At 30.9% G+C, this 18211-nt stretch overlaps 1 protein-coding gene across 1 annotated transcript in view; it reads left to right on the forward strand.

Annotated features, from left to right (window-relative positions):
• LOC111699344 (dual oxidase) overlaps positions 1-17010 on the forward strand; it is a 32170-nt gene extending 15160 nt beyond the window's left edge. Inside the window, exons 22-46 of the mRNA XM_023469996.1 lie at positions 424-515; positions 1703-1788; positions 2559-2641; positions 3693-3827; positions 4366-4419; positions 4948-5032; positions 5590-5721; positions 6612-6662; positions 7094-7233; positions 7822-7940; positions 8080-8153; positions 8605-8710; positions 9921-10018; positions 10200-10280; positions 10673-10724; positions 11627-11811; positions 12121-12162; positions 12418-12464; positions 13099-13188; positions 13561-13613; positions 13968-13980; positions 14914-14979; positions 15815-15877; positions 16123-16157; positions 16829-17010. Coding sequence (XP_023325764.1) covers positions 424-515; positions 1703-1788; positions 2559-2641; positions 3693-3827; positions 4366-4419; positions 4948-5032; positions 5590-5721; positions 6612-6662; positions 7094-7233; positions 7822-7940; positions 8080-8153; positions 8605-8710; positions 9921-10018; positions 10200-10280; positions 10673-10724; positions 11627-11811; positions 12121-12162; positions 12418-12464; positions 13099-13188; positions 13561-13613; positions 13968-13980; positions 14914-14979; positions 15815-15877; positions 16123-16157; positions 16829-16922 — 2076 coding nt within the window. The 3' untranslated portion in view covers positions 16923-17010. The remainder of the gene's footprint in view (positions 1-423; positions 516-1702; positions 1789-2558; positions 2642-3692; positions 3828-4365; positions 4420-4947; positions 5033-5589; positions 5722-6611; positions 6663-7093; positions 7234-7821; positions 7941-8079; positions 8154-8604; positions 8711-9920; positions 10019-10199; positions 10281-10672; positions 10725-11626; positions 11812-12120; positions 12163-12417; positions 12465-13098; positions 13189-13560; positions 13614-13967; positions 13981-14913; positions 14980-15814; positions 15878-16122; positions 16158-16828) is intronic.
• The last annotated feature ends 1201 nt before the right edge of the window (positions 17011-18211 follow it).

An 18211-nucleotide genomic window follows, 5' to 3' on the forward strand; every position in this document is an offset into this window, starting at 1 on the left:
CAAATTTTCAAAGATGATCATTTATAAGCATTTGATTTCTTACACCATGAAAAATTTTGCCCCTCAAAGCAAATATATGAAAAAGAACGTTTTTGGTTCGTTTCTCGCTATATTTACTCTTAGGATAAAAGTATTGCAAAGTTTGATGAAAGAAAACTTTTACAGAATACAGTTTTGAAATCATGTAAGTTGACAGTATTTTTGTGGTGGCATTAATCGTCCAAACCCATCGAACAAAGGTTTAAAGGGTACCGTTGTAAATCTAACATGCATATTATAAAATTGACAGTCAATGAAATGCCCCTGAAAAGGATAAATACTTACTAGAGAAACTAAATGTGTTTCTCACTATTATTTACCTGGTCTGATGCTCATGATAAAATTGTCCAACATCCCTGTCAAATTCTACTATGAGATGTTTAGAGTTTTGGTTCTTCTGATGTAATGTCAATATGTCTAAGTAGAGAGGAATTTGCCAGTGCTCTAGGCATGAAACCTAATGATATGTTTGTCAGGTATATAATACATATATTTTTTAAATTGTATTTTAAAAACATTATATACTTCAGAAGAACATTAATAATTTTCTAATTTTCTATACACTTTTTCTTTCTATCCTTATGTGTAAACTTTTAATTTTTCCAGCTTTGATCATTACATAGCAGAATTCATAGTTTGAAATATCAAAAGTCTACAATATCATGGATTGCAAATATATATAAAGAAAGGAAAATTATGAGTTTCTTTAGGCATTTTTCATAATTTCTTGATATAAAAGTTGTCTCTGATTTGATATCTGTCATTTTGTTAATTCATATCTAGACTCTTTTAGTTTGAAGAGATTGAAAACATTGTTCATTTTGTGTTTTAACAAATTTTCAGAAAACAGAAGTTTACCACAAAGGATGAGACTTCATAAACGATCTTACGCGCTGAATATCTAATCATGTTTTCTTACATTTATGGTTCTCGACCCCTTTTTTTCTTTCGTTGTAGAATCTTCTTTCATACCATTATAAGACTCTATTTAAGGCTTAATGCTTAAATTTGTATCATTGAAGTCTTATTCTTTGTGGGTAACCCTGTACGGTTACCACAATATAGCTTACGTCTAACTTTCAAAATTTCAAGTACTATTTCTTGTATTATTCAAAGACGTTTATTTAACTAATCACTTTTTAACTGAGGAAATGAGTTTTCCCACAAACTCTAAAATTTCATTTTCCTATATTTTTGTAACCCATTGTTGTACACATTAAGCCTTATAAATATATCAAACTATGGATTATGTTCGATCAAGTTTAAAATACAAAAGGTTTACGCCATCAGGTTTTGTAAATTTGAGTTTGTTGCAAAGACTCAATTTCTTAATTTTATAATGTGAAGTTATAAAAACTTTATACTTTGTTGACGTGTACATTTGACATTGAAACAAGGAAACTAGCAAATTTTTACCTCAAACTTTTATTTTCTAAAGCAAGCTTCACGACGGTTTAAAACTTTTATATTTCTAACTTTGACTAGTTTGAAATATATAAATAAAATATTAAAAAATCATTAGGTTGAATAGATATAAGGATTAGAAAATAGTTTCCTTGTGTCCAATATTATTTACAATTTTGACTGAAGAATAGTTTACAAATACAATTTGATTTTTTATGACATTGTAATTTTTAATTATATTTAATAAAAAATATTTTAGGAAAATGTTCCGAATTGTTGACAAGGAAAACAATGGAAGAATTTCATTTAAAAATTTTCTGGATACCGTCATACTTTTCACTAAAGGAATACTTCAAACCCTACTAAAAATTATATATCTTAACGTTTTTTGACGTTTTCATACATCTCCACACACTATAGATTCATCCTGCTATTACATGTTCCATCAATTTACAAGACAGAATCCACTTTAAAGTGTCGCAAAGCCTTGGGCTTTGATTGTACAGCTTTATATTTCACTTATTCTTTTTCTAGTCCAAGACATGTACATATTTGAACTATAAAGCACTTGTTATTGGGTATAGTCATTAAAAACAATTTACATTATTCTCATCGATTTTAGCATGAGCGCTTCCAACACTTTAAATTGCAGTTCACGTTATTCTAATGCTTGACGTGTGAAGCGAATCTAAGACTTTTAATTTTTGTCTTTACTTCCTTAATTAAAATCATCTAATTTTACATTTTAACCTGAGCCTGATATTTAACCCTTTACTATAAGAATGGTCGAGTACTCGTCCCTCGCAAACCCTACAGCTCAATATCAATTAGATAGTTTTTCATGGTTACCCTCTAACTAAATTTTCCTTAAATACAGAAATAAAAATTTCTTAAAAATAGCTCTAACTTTCCACGACATTTTAGGCTAAAAACGTAAAAAGAATTGTGATGATTTCAATTGTACTTTTTTAACATTAATTGAAGAATTTAGCTGGGGTTTAACAACACATGCTATCTTCAAAATTTAAAGAAAAGATTAACCCCCCCCCCCTTCTCCTCTCTCGGCCTCTTAGGGTTAAAATATTCTCCTGGTTTGATGGTTGATGGTTGGTCAGGGCGTGTGGATGATAAATTACGAATAATCTATGATATGTGCGAAGAGGATTCTAATGGTCTAGTGGATAAAAACGATTTTAAGGTTAGCTGAGCTGGGAACTTTTGAATGGTGGATATCGGGATTAATGCTTGATCTCCTCTTTTTCTTAATCTCCAGCTTAAATAATGCTTGTTCTGCTCTTGTTATTAATCTCCAGATTAATCAACCAATCAAGATAAAGGATATCCCATTCTAAAATTCCCAGCTCTGGACTTTTTTCTCCAAAGAAAATCATTAAATTATTTTATATTATAAAACATAATTTTAACAAATTATCCATTAAATGACGTTATTTGACAAAGGGTAGATAAAAAACAATTGCATCTAGACCTACTTAAAATAATATTTCTGGGGAAAGTTTAATTTAGTTTAAATTTGTAAACAGGAGGTGAAAAGCATGTTAAGTCAAAATTTATTAAGGCCAACTTATTAAATAGAAACCTCAAGTTTTCATGACTAGTGTGCTAGGGAGGGTAACAAAATTGAAGTAAGTATGTAAAAAACAATTTTGGTTTTCGACAAAAATTAATATGCACACATGTTTTTATATTTATTTTTCAATAGATTTTCAAAAAATAAGTAGCTCTGTAGCTTAAAAAATATTGTACAAAGGCCAAGTATAAAGAAGTTGAGCAGCGCCTTAAATTTGAGACGCCACCTCCAACATGGTTGGTAAAACTTAAAATTGTATTCATGCTGCGAGATTTGAGCCGGCGCTTAATTGGAACCGGTTTTTGGCGGTTCGACAACGCGGTTTCAATTCTTTAAATCGGCCTTTGGACTATTCTTGATTTGTTTGAATCACAGACCTGCCTTTCTTCCATCTTGCACTCAACCATATACATTTCTTTCTTCCATCCTTACTAGCCAAAGAACAAAGCTGTGCCGTAGAATTAAAAAAAAATTTGAAGAAAAAATTTGATTAAATAAAATTTGATTTTTTAAAGCCCATTTTACCCCACGCGGGTACCAATGCGTCTTCAAAGAATTTCGGTCCATTTTGTTCAGCCTTTTTGCCAGCTGTAGCTAACATATACAAATATATATATATATGAGCGAAGAGCTTTAATATATAGATTTTATTTATATTAAGGATATGTTGGCCAGTCTGATAGCTCTGGCTAAAACTGATAAAATCCCGAGTTCTGACGTATCTGATCTTATCAGCTCAATGTTCCAGACAGCGGGGATAGAGAATACTTCTAGTATTTCTTATGCTGATTTCCAGGTAGCATTGCTGATTTTCAGGTATTTTTGCTGATTTACAGGTAGCATTGCTGATTTTCAGGTATTTTTGCTGATTTCCAGGTAGTATTGCTGATATTCAGATAGCATTGCTAATTATTAGGTATTATTGCTAATTTCCAGGTATTATTGGTGATTTCAAGGTATTACTGATTTCAAGGCAGCATTGCTGCTTTCCAGGCTGCATAGCTGATTTCCATGTAGTAATGCTCATTTTTTTGCAACATAATATGATTCGAATAAAATTTACTCAACTCAATCGTCTTAATGTCATCTGCTAAATTAAAGGAATTAAGTCAATCCAACGTTTTAAAATTTTATAATCAGTATATCTTTGTAATCTGAGGGCGTAAACCTTTGATATTTCAAACTTCGATAATTTGATCTCACATAATTCAAAGTTTGAAATATCTAAGGTTGACGACATTGTGTGGCAAGATAAAGGGATTATAAAATCAGAGTTTGTACCTTGTGGCAAAGACTCAATAAGTTTGTGAAATAAGCTTTTATTTGTCTTTTAGAAGTTGATGGGTCAGTTTAAGGGAGATTTACTTACTGTTGGCTTGGATTGCAAGGCAAGTAATTCTTTTAAATTGTTAACCATCTAACGGTTTTGAAAAGCAATGGATAAAAAAACATGCAAAACATAATTTAAGAACATGGATATTGAATACAACAACTAATTTTTCAATTTTTTAGTGTCACATCTTTGTTTTTATCTATTTTTGATTAATGATACAAAGTCGGCATTGTCAAACATCTGAATAGTTATTATCTAAATAACATTAACGTTGAGCTGAAAGGAATTGTTCACGTAATTTCAAGGAGTTCTCGAAAGTAGAGTGATATGTATGATTCACACCGCTACCCTTTTAATCCTTGTCTAATAAAGAATCCATCATCTTCTCTTTATAATTCACGTGTGATTTCTAAGTAATATGTAAGAAACAATATATGAACTTTGCAAGCTATAAAAACAACGACATTTTTATCAGAAAAATGTTTATATTGGATCCGTTGTGAATCAGGCAAGTCCTCGTTTAAATAAAAGATCACTTGAAATTACAAAGACAGTCCCTTTAAAGCTGTAAAATATGTTCCAGGGAGCACATCATAATTTCCTTGACACAACATCAAATGTTGCACGAATGACAAATTTTAAGCTAGAAGATGAAACTGAAACACAAGGTAAAATAGTTTTTATATTCGTCATACTTTAAATGTCTATTTGTTATTATAAATTTTTAAATGTCTATTGTTAGTATCAATATTTTAAATGTCTAATTGTTAGTATCAAGTTTTTAAATGTCTAATTGTTAGTATCAAGTTTTTAAATGTCTAATTGTTAGTGTCAATATTTTAAATGACTAATTGTTAGTATCAAGTTTTTAAATGTCTAATTGTTAGTGTCAATATTTTAAATGTCTAATTTTTAGTAACAAGTTTTTAAATGTCTAGTTGTTAGTATCAAGTTTTTAAATGTCTAATTGTTAGTGTCAATATTTTAAATGTCTAATTGTTAGTGTCAATATTTTAAATGTCTAATTGTTAGTGTCAATATTTTAAATGTCTAATTGTTAGTATCAAGTTTTTAAATGTCTATTGTTAGTGTCAATATTTTAAATGTCTAATTGTTAGTATTAAGTTTTTAAATGTCTAATTGTTAGTGTGAACTTATTAAATGTCTATTTGTTAAAGTCAATTCAACGATAACCCGGTCTCAAAAATACATCACAATTTTACAGGTGTCTGCAAATCCTCCCTGAGTTCTAGATGGGAGAGCCTGGTGGTTTATTTAGAGGAGAATAGGCAGGCTTTGTTCTATATTATTCTCTTCTATGCAGCTACATTCGGACTTTTCATAGAGAGGTTTATGCGTAAGTAATCTATTCATAGAGAGATTCATGCGTAAGTGGGGAGGGGGCAACCTGGTAAATAAAGTATAAAATTTCAATAGATCAGAAAATGTAGTATTTCTTTGGTATCTGCAAATTTCCAATAAAAAGTCAGTTGTTTGCCTATTATTTATTCAATTTCTGATTTGAAAAAAAAAAATATATATTTTCGCTTGCACTAGAAGGGAGGGGATGCAGAGCAGCCGCCTGAGCCCTGCGAAATGACCTCCAGTGCCTCCTGATTCGCAGAATAACCACCTAGCCAATCAAAATCATCTCCATGTCTCAAGCTACGTCTCCAAGCCGCTGCAAGGTTTACTCCTCGTCCAGCTTTATTTTCTTCAATAACAAACATTTGGCTTTAACATCCACCAAAAGGCTTATTTTTTAAAAATCTCAACATGCTCCAAAAAATTTCAATAATACATGAACAATTTGTCTTAAAAAAATTAAGACTTCTATTTTTTGCTTTTCCTTTATTTTATAAATTCCGAAACTTGGGCATAACTTTTACAGCTTTATATAAAGATAGACAAATTCAACATTTTGCAAACAATTTAGTTTTTGTGAAATACTTAATTTTGTGCTTTTATTGTATATCATTGTTCAAGATTTTGTTTGGCTAGGAGGTCATTCTGAGAATCCGGAGGCTCCTGAGGTCAGTTCGCGGGGCTCATGGTTGCTCTGCATCCCCCCCTAGCACTACAGGGAACTTTTATTTACAAAAAAAGTGACGCACTGAGTGAATTTGAAATTTGATTTCTATCTTTTTGTTACAAAATTCTTTAAAACACGGGCTGAAAGAATCTGGCTATTTGTATGAAAAAAGTGCCAAATGATATATATAATTTTGTTATAATTCTTATTTTTAGATTATTCCTTTATGGCGGAGCATACAGATCTCAGACAAGTGATGGGAGTAGGTAAAACAAAAAAATTTTGTTTGCAAAAAAAAACATTTTGCTCGGAAAAAAATAATTTGATTGCAAAAATAATTAGTTTGATCGAAAAATTAAATAGTTTGTTCCAAAATAAAATAGTTTGATTGCAAATTAAATAGTTTGATTGCAAAATTGAATAGATTGATCGCAAAAATGAATAGTTTTTTAAAAAATAGATTGATTGCAAATAAAATAGATAGAGTACATGGTTAATTAGCTTGTTTTCAAAAAGAAAATAGTTTTAATGAAAAATAATAGTTTTATAGCAAAAAAATAGTTTGATTGCAAAAAGATATGGTTTTATTGCAACAAAAAAATAGTTTTATTGAAAAAAAAGTTTGATTGCAAAAAAGTCTTTGATTGCAAAAATAAATAGTTTGATTGATAAAAAAATCAAAAATACTTATTTGAAGGTATTGCAATAACGCGTGGGTCTGCTAGTGCTTTAACCTTTAGCTACTCTGTTCTTTTGCTCAGTGTTTGCAGAAATCTTATCACAAAACTCAAGGAACTTTCTCTACATCAATATATACCTTTAGATCTACATATACAGGTGTAAACAGGGAGCTTTCCCTTTATTAATATATACCTTTAGATTTACATATACAGGTGTAAACAGGGAGCTTTCTCTTTATCAATATATACCTTTAGATCTACATATACAGGTGTAAACAGGGAGCTTTCCCTTTATCAATATTTATGCTTAGATCGGGTTATTCATGTATAAAAAAACCTGTCCTTTTTTCCTGTTATTTTTAAATCGTCTATGGGTGGAAAGAAAGAGTTGTCCTTTTATTGCTATTTATTTTTAGATCTTCATAAAGGGGAGGAAAAAATAGCTATGTTTTTATCATCAAATATTTTTAGATTTTTTTTAGATTTTAGATCTTCATATTCAATTAGAATACAAGGAGCTTTCCCTTTATTAATATTTACTTTCATATCTTCATATGTAGCTAGAATACAGGGTGCTTTCCCTTTATTAATATCTATTTTTAGATCGTCATTTAGAGGTGGAAATAAAGAAGTCCTTTTATAACCTTTTTTATTAGATCTTCATGTACATGTAGAAAAAAAGGAGCTTCCCCTTTATTTACTTTTGGATATTCTTAAAATTTATATTTATTTTTAATCTTTTTAGTTTCACAAGATCTGTTCCTGTACTGCCCTGTTCTTCTCCCTTGTACACACGGCCGGCCATCTTGTAAACTTCTACCACGTGTCTACCCAGCCTGTACATCATCTACAGTGCATGTCAAGGTACACAAAATGGTGGATTTTTATTAGATTTGCCTAAATTTCGCGCCATTCTGCCCGGAGTCAGCTGATTCACATTGCCATTAATTGCCGAGGTATTTCAAAATAAATGTTTCTGAAAAAATTAGAAAATATTTTTTAGAGAAATAAATATTCCTGCAGGGGTCAACCCTAATATTACATACTGGCTCTTTAATACACTTACAGGGATAACAGGTGAACTAGTATTATTACTATTATTATTATCATTATTAATATTATTATTATTATTATTATTATTATCATCATCATTATTATTATTATTATTATTATTATGATTATCAATTATAATAAAATAATACATAATTTTTTTTGGGAAAATGAAGTTTAGGAAAATATAAAAGAAAGTAAAAAAAAATTGTGCTTTGGGTTCCCTTTGTAATCTATCTGCCAAAAACTTCGGAAATTATTGTAATTTCTTGGAATTTTCCTGGAAGGGGGACACCCCCCTCCCCCGTGATATGCTGTTCTGTCAAAACTAGAAAAGGCAGTCACATGACTCATGTGACTACTTTCTCTTTCTCTCTCTAAATCAAAAATCAGATCTGTGTGGGCAAATAATAAAATTAAAGATACAGAGAAGAGTCCTTATATTTAATTATTGTGTAATAAAAATTTTAAAATAAAATAAACCTTTTTAACATATTTAGGATAACTCAAGCACCTAAATTCTGGTTGTTTGTAATGGGCCCTGGAATTATTTATATTCTGGACAAAATTGTTAGCCTTAGAAGGTAAACTCATCTGAGATAACAGAACTGGATTGCTATCCTAGTTTAAGACTAGTTTTGAACTAACAACTTTAAAATCTGATCTATATCGACTAATTTTAAAAATTGGTAAAAATGTTGAAATTTGCGACTAGAAAAAGTCGACATGAAGCTCGACAAATAGTCGACTTCTGGGGGGAAAAGGAGAATTTTTGTAAAGAAAAAAGTTGACTTTTGTTTGTTGGGAAGGAAATAGATCCATACGCAAAGGGAACACAAGCTACAAGTTATAAATCAACCATCCTACAACAATACACACTCAAAAGATTCCAATATCATTGCAACAAGCAGAGTTTGTATTTATTAGACAGGATGGTCATGTTCTCCCTCTATCTCCGCTCTACAGAGGACCTTTTAAAGTATCAGAAAAGAAATCTAAATATTTTAAAATTAAAATTGGTAATCGTGAAGATAATGTCTCAATAGACAGGCTGAAAGCAGTGATCTCAATTGATGCACCTACTCTAGAAGAACCTCCAAATAAGGGACGTCCCAAGAAAGTAGCAGCTTCTAATGGATTATTTTCAGTCACAGTCCTGCTGCACCATGCCTGAAACTTGGGAGGGAGAACTGTAGAAGCCTGACTTTTAGTTATAAGAAAATATGATTTTGTCCTAAATGTTAAAATTAGAATTGAGTTTGCATAAATGCGCAAACAGTTTCACTGATATTTCGCAAACTTGTTCAATCTCGGATTTTACACTAGTCATTCTTAGTATGTTAAACGAGTAACATATGAATAAATAAACTTGTGAAAATATGTTATCATTCTGAGTTATTGAGACTTCTATAATGTAAACATTTTCTGACCACGGCCAGGAACCATACCAGGGGTACTAATTGAACACAGGCAGATACACAAGCCAAATATACAACTAAAAATGTATAAATATGATCTAATCTATATAAAGTATTAATCTCTGTTTGGTTGTTTGTATATCCGACTATAACTCGTGAACACCATTTGACTCAATATTTGATTTGGGAACTCGACAGAACCACGGGAATGTTTTTAGCTCGCTTTAATAACTTCATGTTGAGCTGGTAGATTTATAAAGGAAAACTTTAGATTTTCTAGCAAAGCTGGGTTCCCAAGCTAATATATTATATATTATATTATTTTATATTATAGTATAGCTATACTTTGGCTCATTATAATGAAACTTTACTCTAGAAGCTACCTAGAGTTAGATATTCTTGAGACGACCCTGCTACCCTCTGATGTTATAAGAATCAAGTTCTATCGACCTCCTAACTACAAGTTTCTTTCAGGTTCAAATTTTTTCATTTTTCTTGAAGAAAAGTTCTTTAAAGTTTTACAACTTTTACGTTCTCTGTGAGTTTTCTGATTTTAAAAACATTCTTCTTATTTATGAAAGTCATGGAACTTGAATCAAAACCATTTAACTGATCTATATGTACGTTTGTTATACGTACGTGTGTTCCGTTTCAGGGCAGTACATAAAAGTTTCCTGTACTGCAATTCAACCTGAGGAGTTTCATAGTCTTACCATCACATCAGCTCCACACGAAGGAAGCATTTTTAAATTTATTTATTTTTTTGATAATTCATTTATTTATTCATTTTTGTGGAAGTTCATTTATTTATTTGTTGGCGTTATTCATTATTAAAGGGACTATTTGCGCAATTTCCAGTGAACCTATATGGAAAGAGGGCACTGCCTGATTTACAACGGTAGCCTTTAAACATGTGTACAGTACAGCTGAACACAAGCGAGTTTTGATAAGTTTAAACACACATATCTCTGTACTCAATGAACACACAACGGATTTGAGGGAACCGATGTAAATCGGGCATTGTTCAATTGAAAAAGCCCAGTTCCTTCAATGCAACGTTAATTATACAATTTATTTGAAATCTTGAGTTTTTGGTATTATGGTCAATTGTTAAATGCTTTTTCTTAGATTTTCTTTCAGTGCACATCAAGGCAATAGGACCATGGACTTGGAAACTGAGGTAGAACTATAGCATAGAACTGATTTCATGCTAATAATTAAATTCATGTATTATCATATCTATGTGATGTTTTTGGAAGAGAATTTGAAATAAACCCTTCTCCTAAATAACACAGTTTGCGCAAAGGTTGTATAATAATCAAAGTTACTCTCGGTGCACTGCAATGTATGAAAAATGTCGTCTCCTAAGATAGATAGATATAAACCTAATATAACGTCACTCTCGCATCTATAATAAGTGACGTCATATGAGGTTTTTCTATCTATCTTAGGAGACGACATTGGAGCGCATCTAGAGTAAATGCAACCTTATTTTACAACCTTGGTTTGCACCGTGATTTCTCGCTCATTACACCTCTCTTAACCTTTATTAAGTAGAGACAGTACGGCAGATCTTTCATGTTTAATTTTCTTAAATCTTTAAAATGCTTGTGGTTTTGGCGGCTGTAAGTTAAATAGATAAAAAAGTACGGCACGGTAAACTGGGGGTCCTGTTTAATAAGTCTGTGAGCCTTAACGTTAACCCATTTTTGACCGTTAAAATAAGATTCTTTGATTTTCTTTAGCTTAAAAAGGTTTAAAAAGTTTGAAAAGGCGATTCATGTGGCATATTTATAGACTTATTTTCGAAACTGAGGAGCAATAAAGAAAGCTTTAACAATATTGTACACCATAGGGCCATTAACAGATGTCAATATGGTCTTATTACTAAGAAATAAAACGGTTTAATGTTAACTTTTTCATTTCTGATTACAAAACACGTTTGGGTGGCGTTTTTTTACTTCTGCACTCCCCCCCTCGTCGCACTGACAAAATATACTTCGTTCTAGATAACTTTACGTCATAGACACAATCACATTCACACACAATTTCAACACTCTGATTTATCATTAATTATTTTAGAAACTATTTTGATCCATCTCTAAATCCAGAGACAGATACAGAAGAGGTTGAGGCGGAGAGTGGGCTACGACGGCGGAGATCTCTCTCCGCCGCTCCTCTAGTGGCAAAGATCCGCCTCCAAGGACCGTTTGGCGGAGGAAACCAAGACTGGTATAAGTTTGAAGTGGCAGTTATGATTGGAGCAGGTGAGGGGAAAATCTAAAATAATTTAAAAATTCTAAAAACTATGAAATTGACTGCTTCACTTTATAATCTTTGCAACCTGATGATGTTTAATCTTTGATAATTCAAACTCAAATCAAATATTCAAAGCTTGAAATACCAAAAGTTTAGGTTTAAGTTATTTTATTTCAAAAAAATTTTTATATTTAAAAGTTTTTGTAATTGAGCTTAGTCTTATAATTTCTACGATCCGCTGTTAATATTTACCGACTATTAACTAAGAGACAGGTTTCTAAAGCTGTTCATGTTTTATTTATATTTATTTTATTTAGGAATTGGCGTCACTCCGTATGCTTCTATTCTAAATGATCTGGGTAATCGTATTGTTAACAGATCGGGAACCAGTGTACACAAATTAATTAGCGAGGGGGGGGGGGGGTTTGCAAATAGTATTCTTGACTTAAGTTCTGCAGTAAAGAAACATCATTTAGTTAAAACCTGAATTTGTCGTAAGCATCAATTTTTTTGTTTTTTTATCCTCAGATTGAATATATTAGGAAATGTTTTTTTAAATACGTTTAATGCACTTTGATAAAAGAAATGAACCGAATTAAAAATATATATTTTAGTGTTTGGAACTTCAACTAATCGGTACTCAGGAGTAGCATGTAAAAAGGTAATCTAGAAAATGTAAAAAGGTAATCTAGAAAATGTAAAAAGGTATCCTAGAAAATGTAAAAAGGTAATCTAGAAAATGTAAAAAGGTATTCTAGAAAATGTAAAAAGGTAATCTAGAAAATGAAAATGATAAGAAGTACTGTTATTACTTTGTTATCAAAAAAAAAGATTTATTTTCTAACATTTATTTTCAACTGGCTAAAATAATGATAGCATAACACATTGTAGTATTTTATTATAAAAACTATTTTATTTTTTTTCTGTATGAAAGAAAATGTCTTTTGGCACTGATAGAACGTAGAAACCACACAGTAGTTTGTTCATACAAATGAAGACTAAAAGCATTTTAGAATTACAAACATTTTTTTCGAAATTATGAAAAGAATGTCGTGGAAAGCTAATTAATTTATCATAAAATTCTTTTCGTAATTTCGAAAACAGTATTCGTAATTTATTTCAACCTCGATCCCATTTGGGATCAGAATTGGTATTATATGGAATCCTGTTCTCTTGAAGAGTTTACTAAACGCTTTTATCTATTTATTAATATTTTCCAGAAATTTATTCAATTAAAAATAAAATGTTAAAAAATAAAAAATGTTTAAAAGAATGATAAAAATGTTGTAATTAAGGTTTATTTTCTGTGGATTTGTCCATCACATCGATATTTTGAATGGTTTATCGATGTACTGAGAAGCGTTGAGAGGAAGGATGTCACAAAGGTTGGATCTTTTTTACGTACACTTGGGATACAGTGATAACCAGAAACATTGGAATAGGATGACGACATTATATCAATATTGAAGTGTATTTTATGCTGTTACAAAGCAAATTGTTTTGCTCGACATTTAACAAATCACTGACTAAGTGAAATGGGTCTGTTTCCGATGCACATTAGACTCTTAAAAGTCATAGATTGATTCTAAAAGTCGTCTTCTTATTTTAGAGTTTTCTTGTTATTACCGTAGAACAATATTTAAAGCTTTAATGTAAGGAAAAAAATATCCTTGTAAAAAGTTTATCAAATACATCATTTTATCCGATTAAAGCTATTCATCTTTATTGTGAATAATTATTAATTGGACTATTTATAGGTTCTAGAAATGCACATCTTCATAACACAGTTCTTTCATAAGTTCGATTTAAGGAAAAATTACATTTTATTTTGAAAAAAAACATTTATTAAACTAAAGAATTGATTCTTTTCCACACGCTCAAAGTTTATAGTTTGCAATCTGATGGTGTAAACCTTTGATATTTCAAACTTAGATTAAGTGATCTAACAGAACTCATAGTTTGAAATATTTCAGGTCTACGACATTGGGTTGCAAATTTATAGGGATAAGAAAATCTGAGTTTGAGACAAAGACTCAACTCTTTTCTAATAATTTAAATATCAAAATAACATGTAATGAAATATTTCGAAAACTATCTTCTTTTCAAAAATCAGTCTTGGAAATTTTTTTTTAATATTAAATTTAATTTTTGCTCGGGACTCCAGAACAACAATGTTGGTAAGCAATTTTTTTTGAAAGGGACTGAATGCGTAATTTCAAGTTAAAGGGACTGTAGGCGTAATTTCAAGTTAAAGAGACTGTAGGCGTAATTTCAAGTTAATGGGACTGTAGGCATAATTTCAAGTTAAAGGGGCTAAAGGCGTAATTTCAAGCTAAAGGGACTGCAGGCGTAATTTCAAGTTAAAGGGACTGTAGGCGTAATTTCAAGTTAAAGGGACTAAAGGCGTAATTTCAAGTTAAAGGGACTCTAGGCGTAATTTCAAGTTAAAGGAACTGTAGGCATAATTTCAAGTTAAAGGGACAGAAGGCGTAATTTCAAGTTAAAGGGACTCTAGGCGTAATTTCAAGTGACCCTCTATTCCTATTGGCATGCTTGATTCCCAATGGTTCCCTTTAATACTTTGTCTGATGATTAATGACGGTTTAAACATAGGATACTGTTGTGAATCAGACATTACCCTCTATAGAATGCGGGGTCAATCAAAGCTATGTCTACATTTATTTACATTAAAAAAGGATCACTCTTTACTTCAATTTTTGTTGTTAAAAAAAAAATAGGAAAAAATTATTGCCCTGACCCGGCTCTACTACCATACAACCATGATTAGTCCAAGCCTTGGTTTCAATCTTTCTTTGTTTGCCAAAAAATAAAAAATATGAGGCCCTCTTTCTCTTTCTTGTTACCATTCTAAAACAAAAATAAGCTAACCTTTATTTCTTGCATTTGGTCTGAATCAAATTAACGTTACTCTAAATTAAAAAAGATTCTTCTTAAATAAAACTGTTAAGAAAAATTGAAAACCAATTTCAATCATATGACTCCTTAATTTGAAATTTGTTAAAATTGGAAAATTGTTTTAATTGTTTTAAATGTTTAAATTGTTTAAATTGTTACAATTTTGGAAGTTTTACTAATTGTTGATTGTTCAGTACATTTGTGAAAATCATTTCCAACAGCTTTCAAGGCGAAGTCTTTTTACCGGACTTAGAGCACAGGTGCAGTCCACACTTTTTTTAATTTATTTATTTTAGTTGTCTTTTAGTTTGTTCGTCACATTTTTCCTAGTCACATAATGCCTGTCTAGTAATATTTAGCCTTGGTAACATTTTGCCTGAATAACGGCTTGCCTAGGTAACATATATTGCCTAGAGTAACATAAGAGTGCATTTTTTTCGTAGTAATTTATTTTACAAAATAAAAAAATTCAAAAATCCGCGAATTTGTCATAAAAACTTTTTAAAAATCATTCAGTTTCCTACCATACCATGTCGAAAGATGATTATATTCAAACCCTTACTCCATGACGTAAACTTTATTTTTAAAATATATATATAGCTGATACATTTAACAATGTTTCATCTTCTGTGGAGTATGATACACGCTAATTTTGCCGTAGAGGAGAATCAAAACTCTTTATTATCACTTTATCATTTTATAGGTTTTGAGTCATGGTATTTGGAATATTGAAAGTGCTAGTGCGAGACACAATTTAATTGTCCTATAAGATTTTTCATTCAATTAATTTTTGACAAAATTGGTTTGAAAAAAGTAATAGACAAAAAACATGCTCTTGTGTTACCTAGGCAAATGTTACCCCAGGGAAAATGTTACTATAGACAAATTTGAATTAGGCAAAGAGTTACCCAGGCAAAATGTTACCTAGGCAAAATGTTACCTAGAGGCAAAACTGAACTGGGCAAAACTGAACTAGGCAAAATGTGACTAAGCAAAATGTAGCTCAACCGTTTTGACGTTTATTGGAAACAAACGGAGAACAAAGAGACAGACAGACAAGCAAAGTATTTATAAAGATTGACAATATTTTTTCAGAACCATTTTGGTAGGCCTGATATGGAGGCATTTTTCAAATTTGTTCAGAAGAAGCACAGCTATGTGAGTATAGGGCAAAAAAACTGAGAATTTTAACAAAAAGTCAAATTTTCTAATCCCTGCAAACAACAGTCGCGGACCTTTTATATTTCAAGCTATATAAGATCAAGTTTGACATATATAAGGTGCATACCATCAGTTTGCAAAGATATTGGGATTCAAAAATTTGAGTTGTGGCAACATCTTTATAGTTCCTTAAAAAAGTATTTTGAATCTCATTTGAAATTTTCAAATTGTTATTTTTATAGGTGAGTTCTGTTGGAGTGTTTAGTTGTGGCCCAAGGTAAAATCAAAATATGAAAATTTAAAGATTTTTTTGTTTTGACATGTAGGACATTAACGGTTGAAAACAACAAACTAAACGGAGGGGTTTTTAAAAAAGGCAACTTTCGATCTTTTTTTTCTGCTAAAATTGCATAAAGCTTGCAAAAAAGAATTTTTTATGTATTTTGATGTTTAAAAATGGCATTATCAGTTCCACCTCTCCACCCTTACTTATATGATGTAACTTTGTAAAATATGTTTTGCAATTCATAGTGATCCTGCTTGTGCCGTAAATCCAATTTAATAAACCTTTCGATTTTTATGGACATTTGTAAGGTTTGGAAAACCGTTAATGCCGTCAATACTACAAACAACCGTTAACGGCGGAATATCTTTCGTTAACGCCGATAATAAAATTAAGATCGTTAACTAACGGTAACTTTTGGAAAACCGTTAATGCCGTCAATACTACAAACAACCGTTAACGGCGGAATATCTTTCGTTAACGCCGATAATAAAATTAAGATCGTTAACTAAAGGTAACTTTTAAAAAACGGTCAATAACGTTTAAAACAAACGGCTACCTGAGTTTTTAACGGTTGGAACTAACCGTTAACGAAACGGCTGGAAAAAGTTTGCACGAACCCATCCCTAAACAATCTATAATAATTAATCTTATTTCTAATCTAGGGCTGTTACCCGAGCTAACAATACAGCATGTGAACTTGTAAATAGGAATAAAAAACTTCCATATTTCAAACATCACTACGAGGGGTTCGGTTAGAAGATGCAGCTGTTGTTATTGTTATATATTTAGACTAATTAGTCATTGTATATTTATTACAACTCAAATATATATTTAAACATATTAATTATCTTACGAAGTTTAGTAACTGAGCCTGGTTCCATTGCTGTAAATTTAGTTTAAAACAGAAGAAATATCTGTAGTTTTTTCACCCTGACAATCATAGATTAATTAATTAGATATAAAACTAGATGTCGTCTTTTCAAGATTTAGGAGGTTTTCATTCAGAAGTCCAAAGATTTAGGAGGTTTTCGTACAGAAGCCCAAAGGAGTTACGCGCATGCTGCGTTGAAGAGAGAGAGAATGCGCATATCTACTTTAGGCTTTTGCATCACCGGGTTATGGCGAACGAAAAACACCTTAATCTTGAAAAGACGACATGCAGTGTTTTATCTATATTGTTATTAATCTATGCTGGCAATATTAGAGCTATTTTCTTTTTATAAACCTTCCTAAATGAGAACTCAATTATTATATCAAATTTCGACCAATATTTTCTCTAATAATGATATTTTTATATTTATATTTATATTTAGGGGTCAGAAAAAACTTTGTATTTTTCAGAAAGGAGGAAAAAAGTCAGAATATGCAGTCAATATTAAAACTGACGCACAGCAAATTGACATTACAGATAAACAAACACTTGTGAAATGGTAAACTATTTTGAAAAACATTTGTTTAGATGTACAAGTAAAATGACCAGAGCTGGGAACTTTAGAATGGTGGATATCGGGATTAATGCTTGATCGACTCTTTTTCTTAATCTCCAGATTAAATATTGCTTGTTGTCCTCATGAATTTAATCTCCAGATTAATTAACATATCGGGATTAAGGATATCACATTCTGAAGTTTTCAGCTCAGCATGACATTACTTGGCGCATTTTCTGTACTGCTAGTTTGTCGTCCAATATGACAAAACTTTTACAAAGAATCGAAATATGATCAAAGAAAAATAGGGTAAAGTAACGATTTTTTATAATTCTTAAGCATATAGATGATTTGCAATAAATGAAGCCCTTTTCAATGTTTATCCACCTCAGGTTTGGAGACGTAGGTATGTAAGACCCATAAATCAGATTTTTTGTTTAACTAACTAACTAATTGGAGTAGATATTGAATATGTATACTTGTATGCCTTGAGAGAAGGATGAATATATTTATTTATAAAAATATGTTATTTCATGATCAAAAATTTTTTTTTCAAATATATCTGAATCCTCCCAGTGGAAATATAAACCCCTTTGAAAGATTTCTGAATCCCTCAAG

The sequence above is a fragment of the Eurytemora carolleeae genome, unplaced genomic scaffold (assembly GCF_000591075.1).
Source record: "Eurytemora carolleeae unplaced genomic scaffold, Eaff_2.0 scaffold214, whole genome shotgun sequence".
NCBI classification, from domain to species: Eukaryota; Metazoa; Arthropoda; class Copepoda; order Calanoida; family Temoridae; genus Eurytemora; species Eurytemora carolleeae.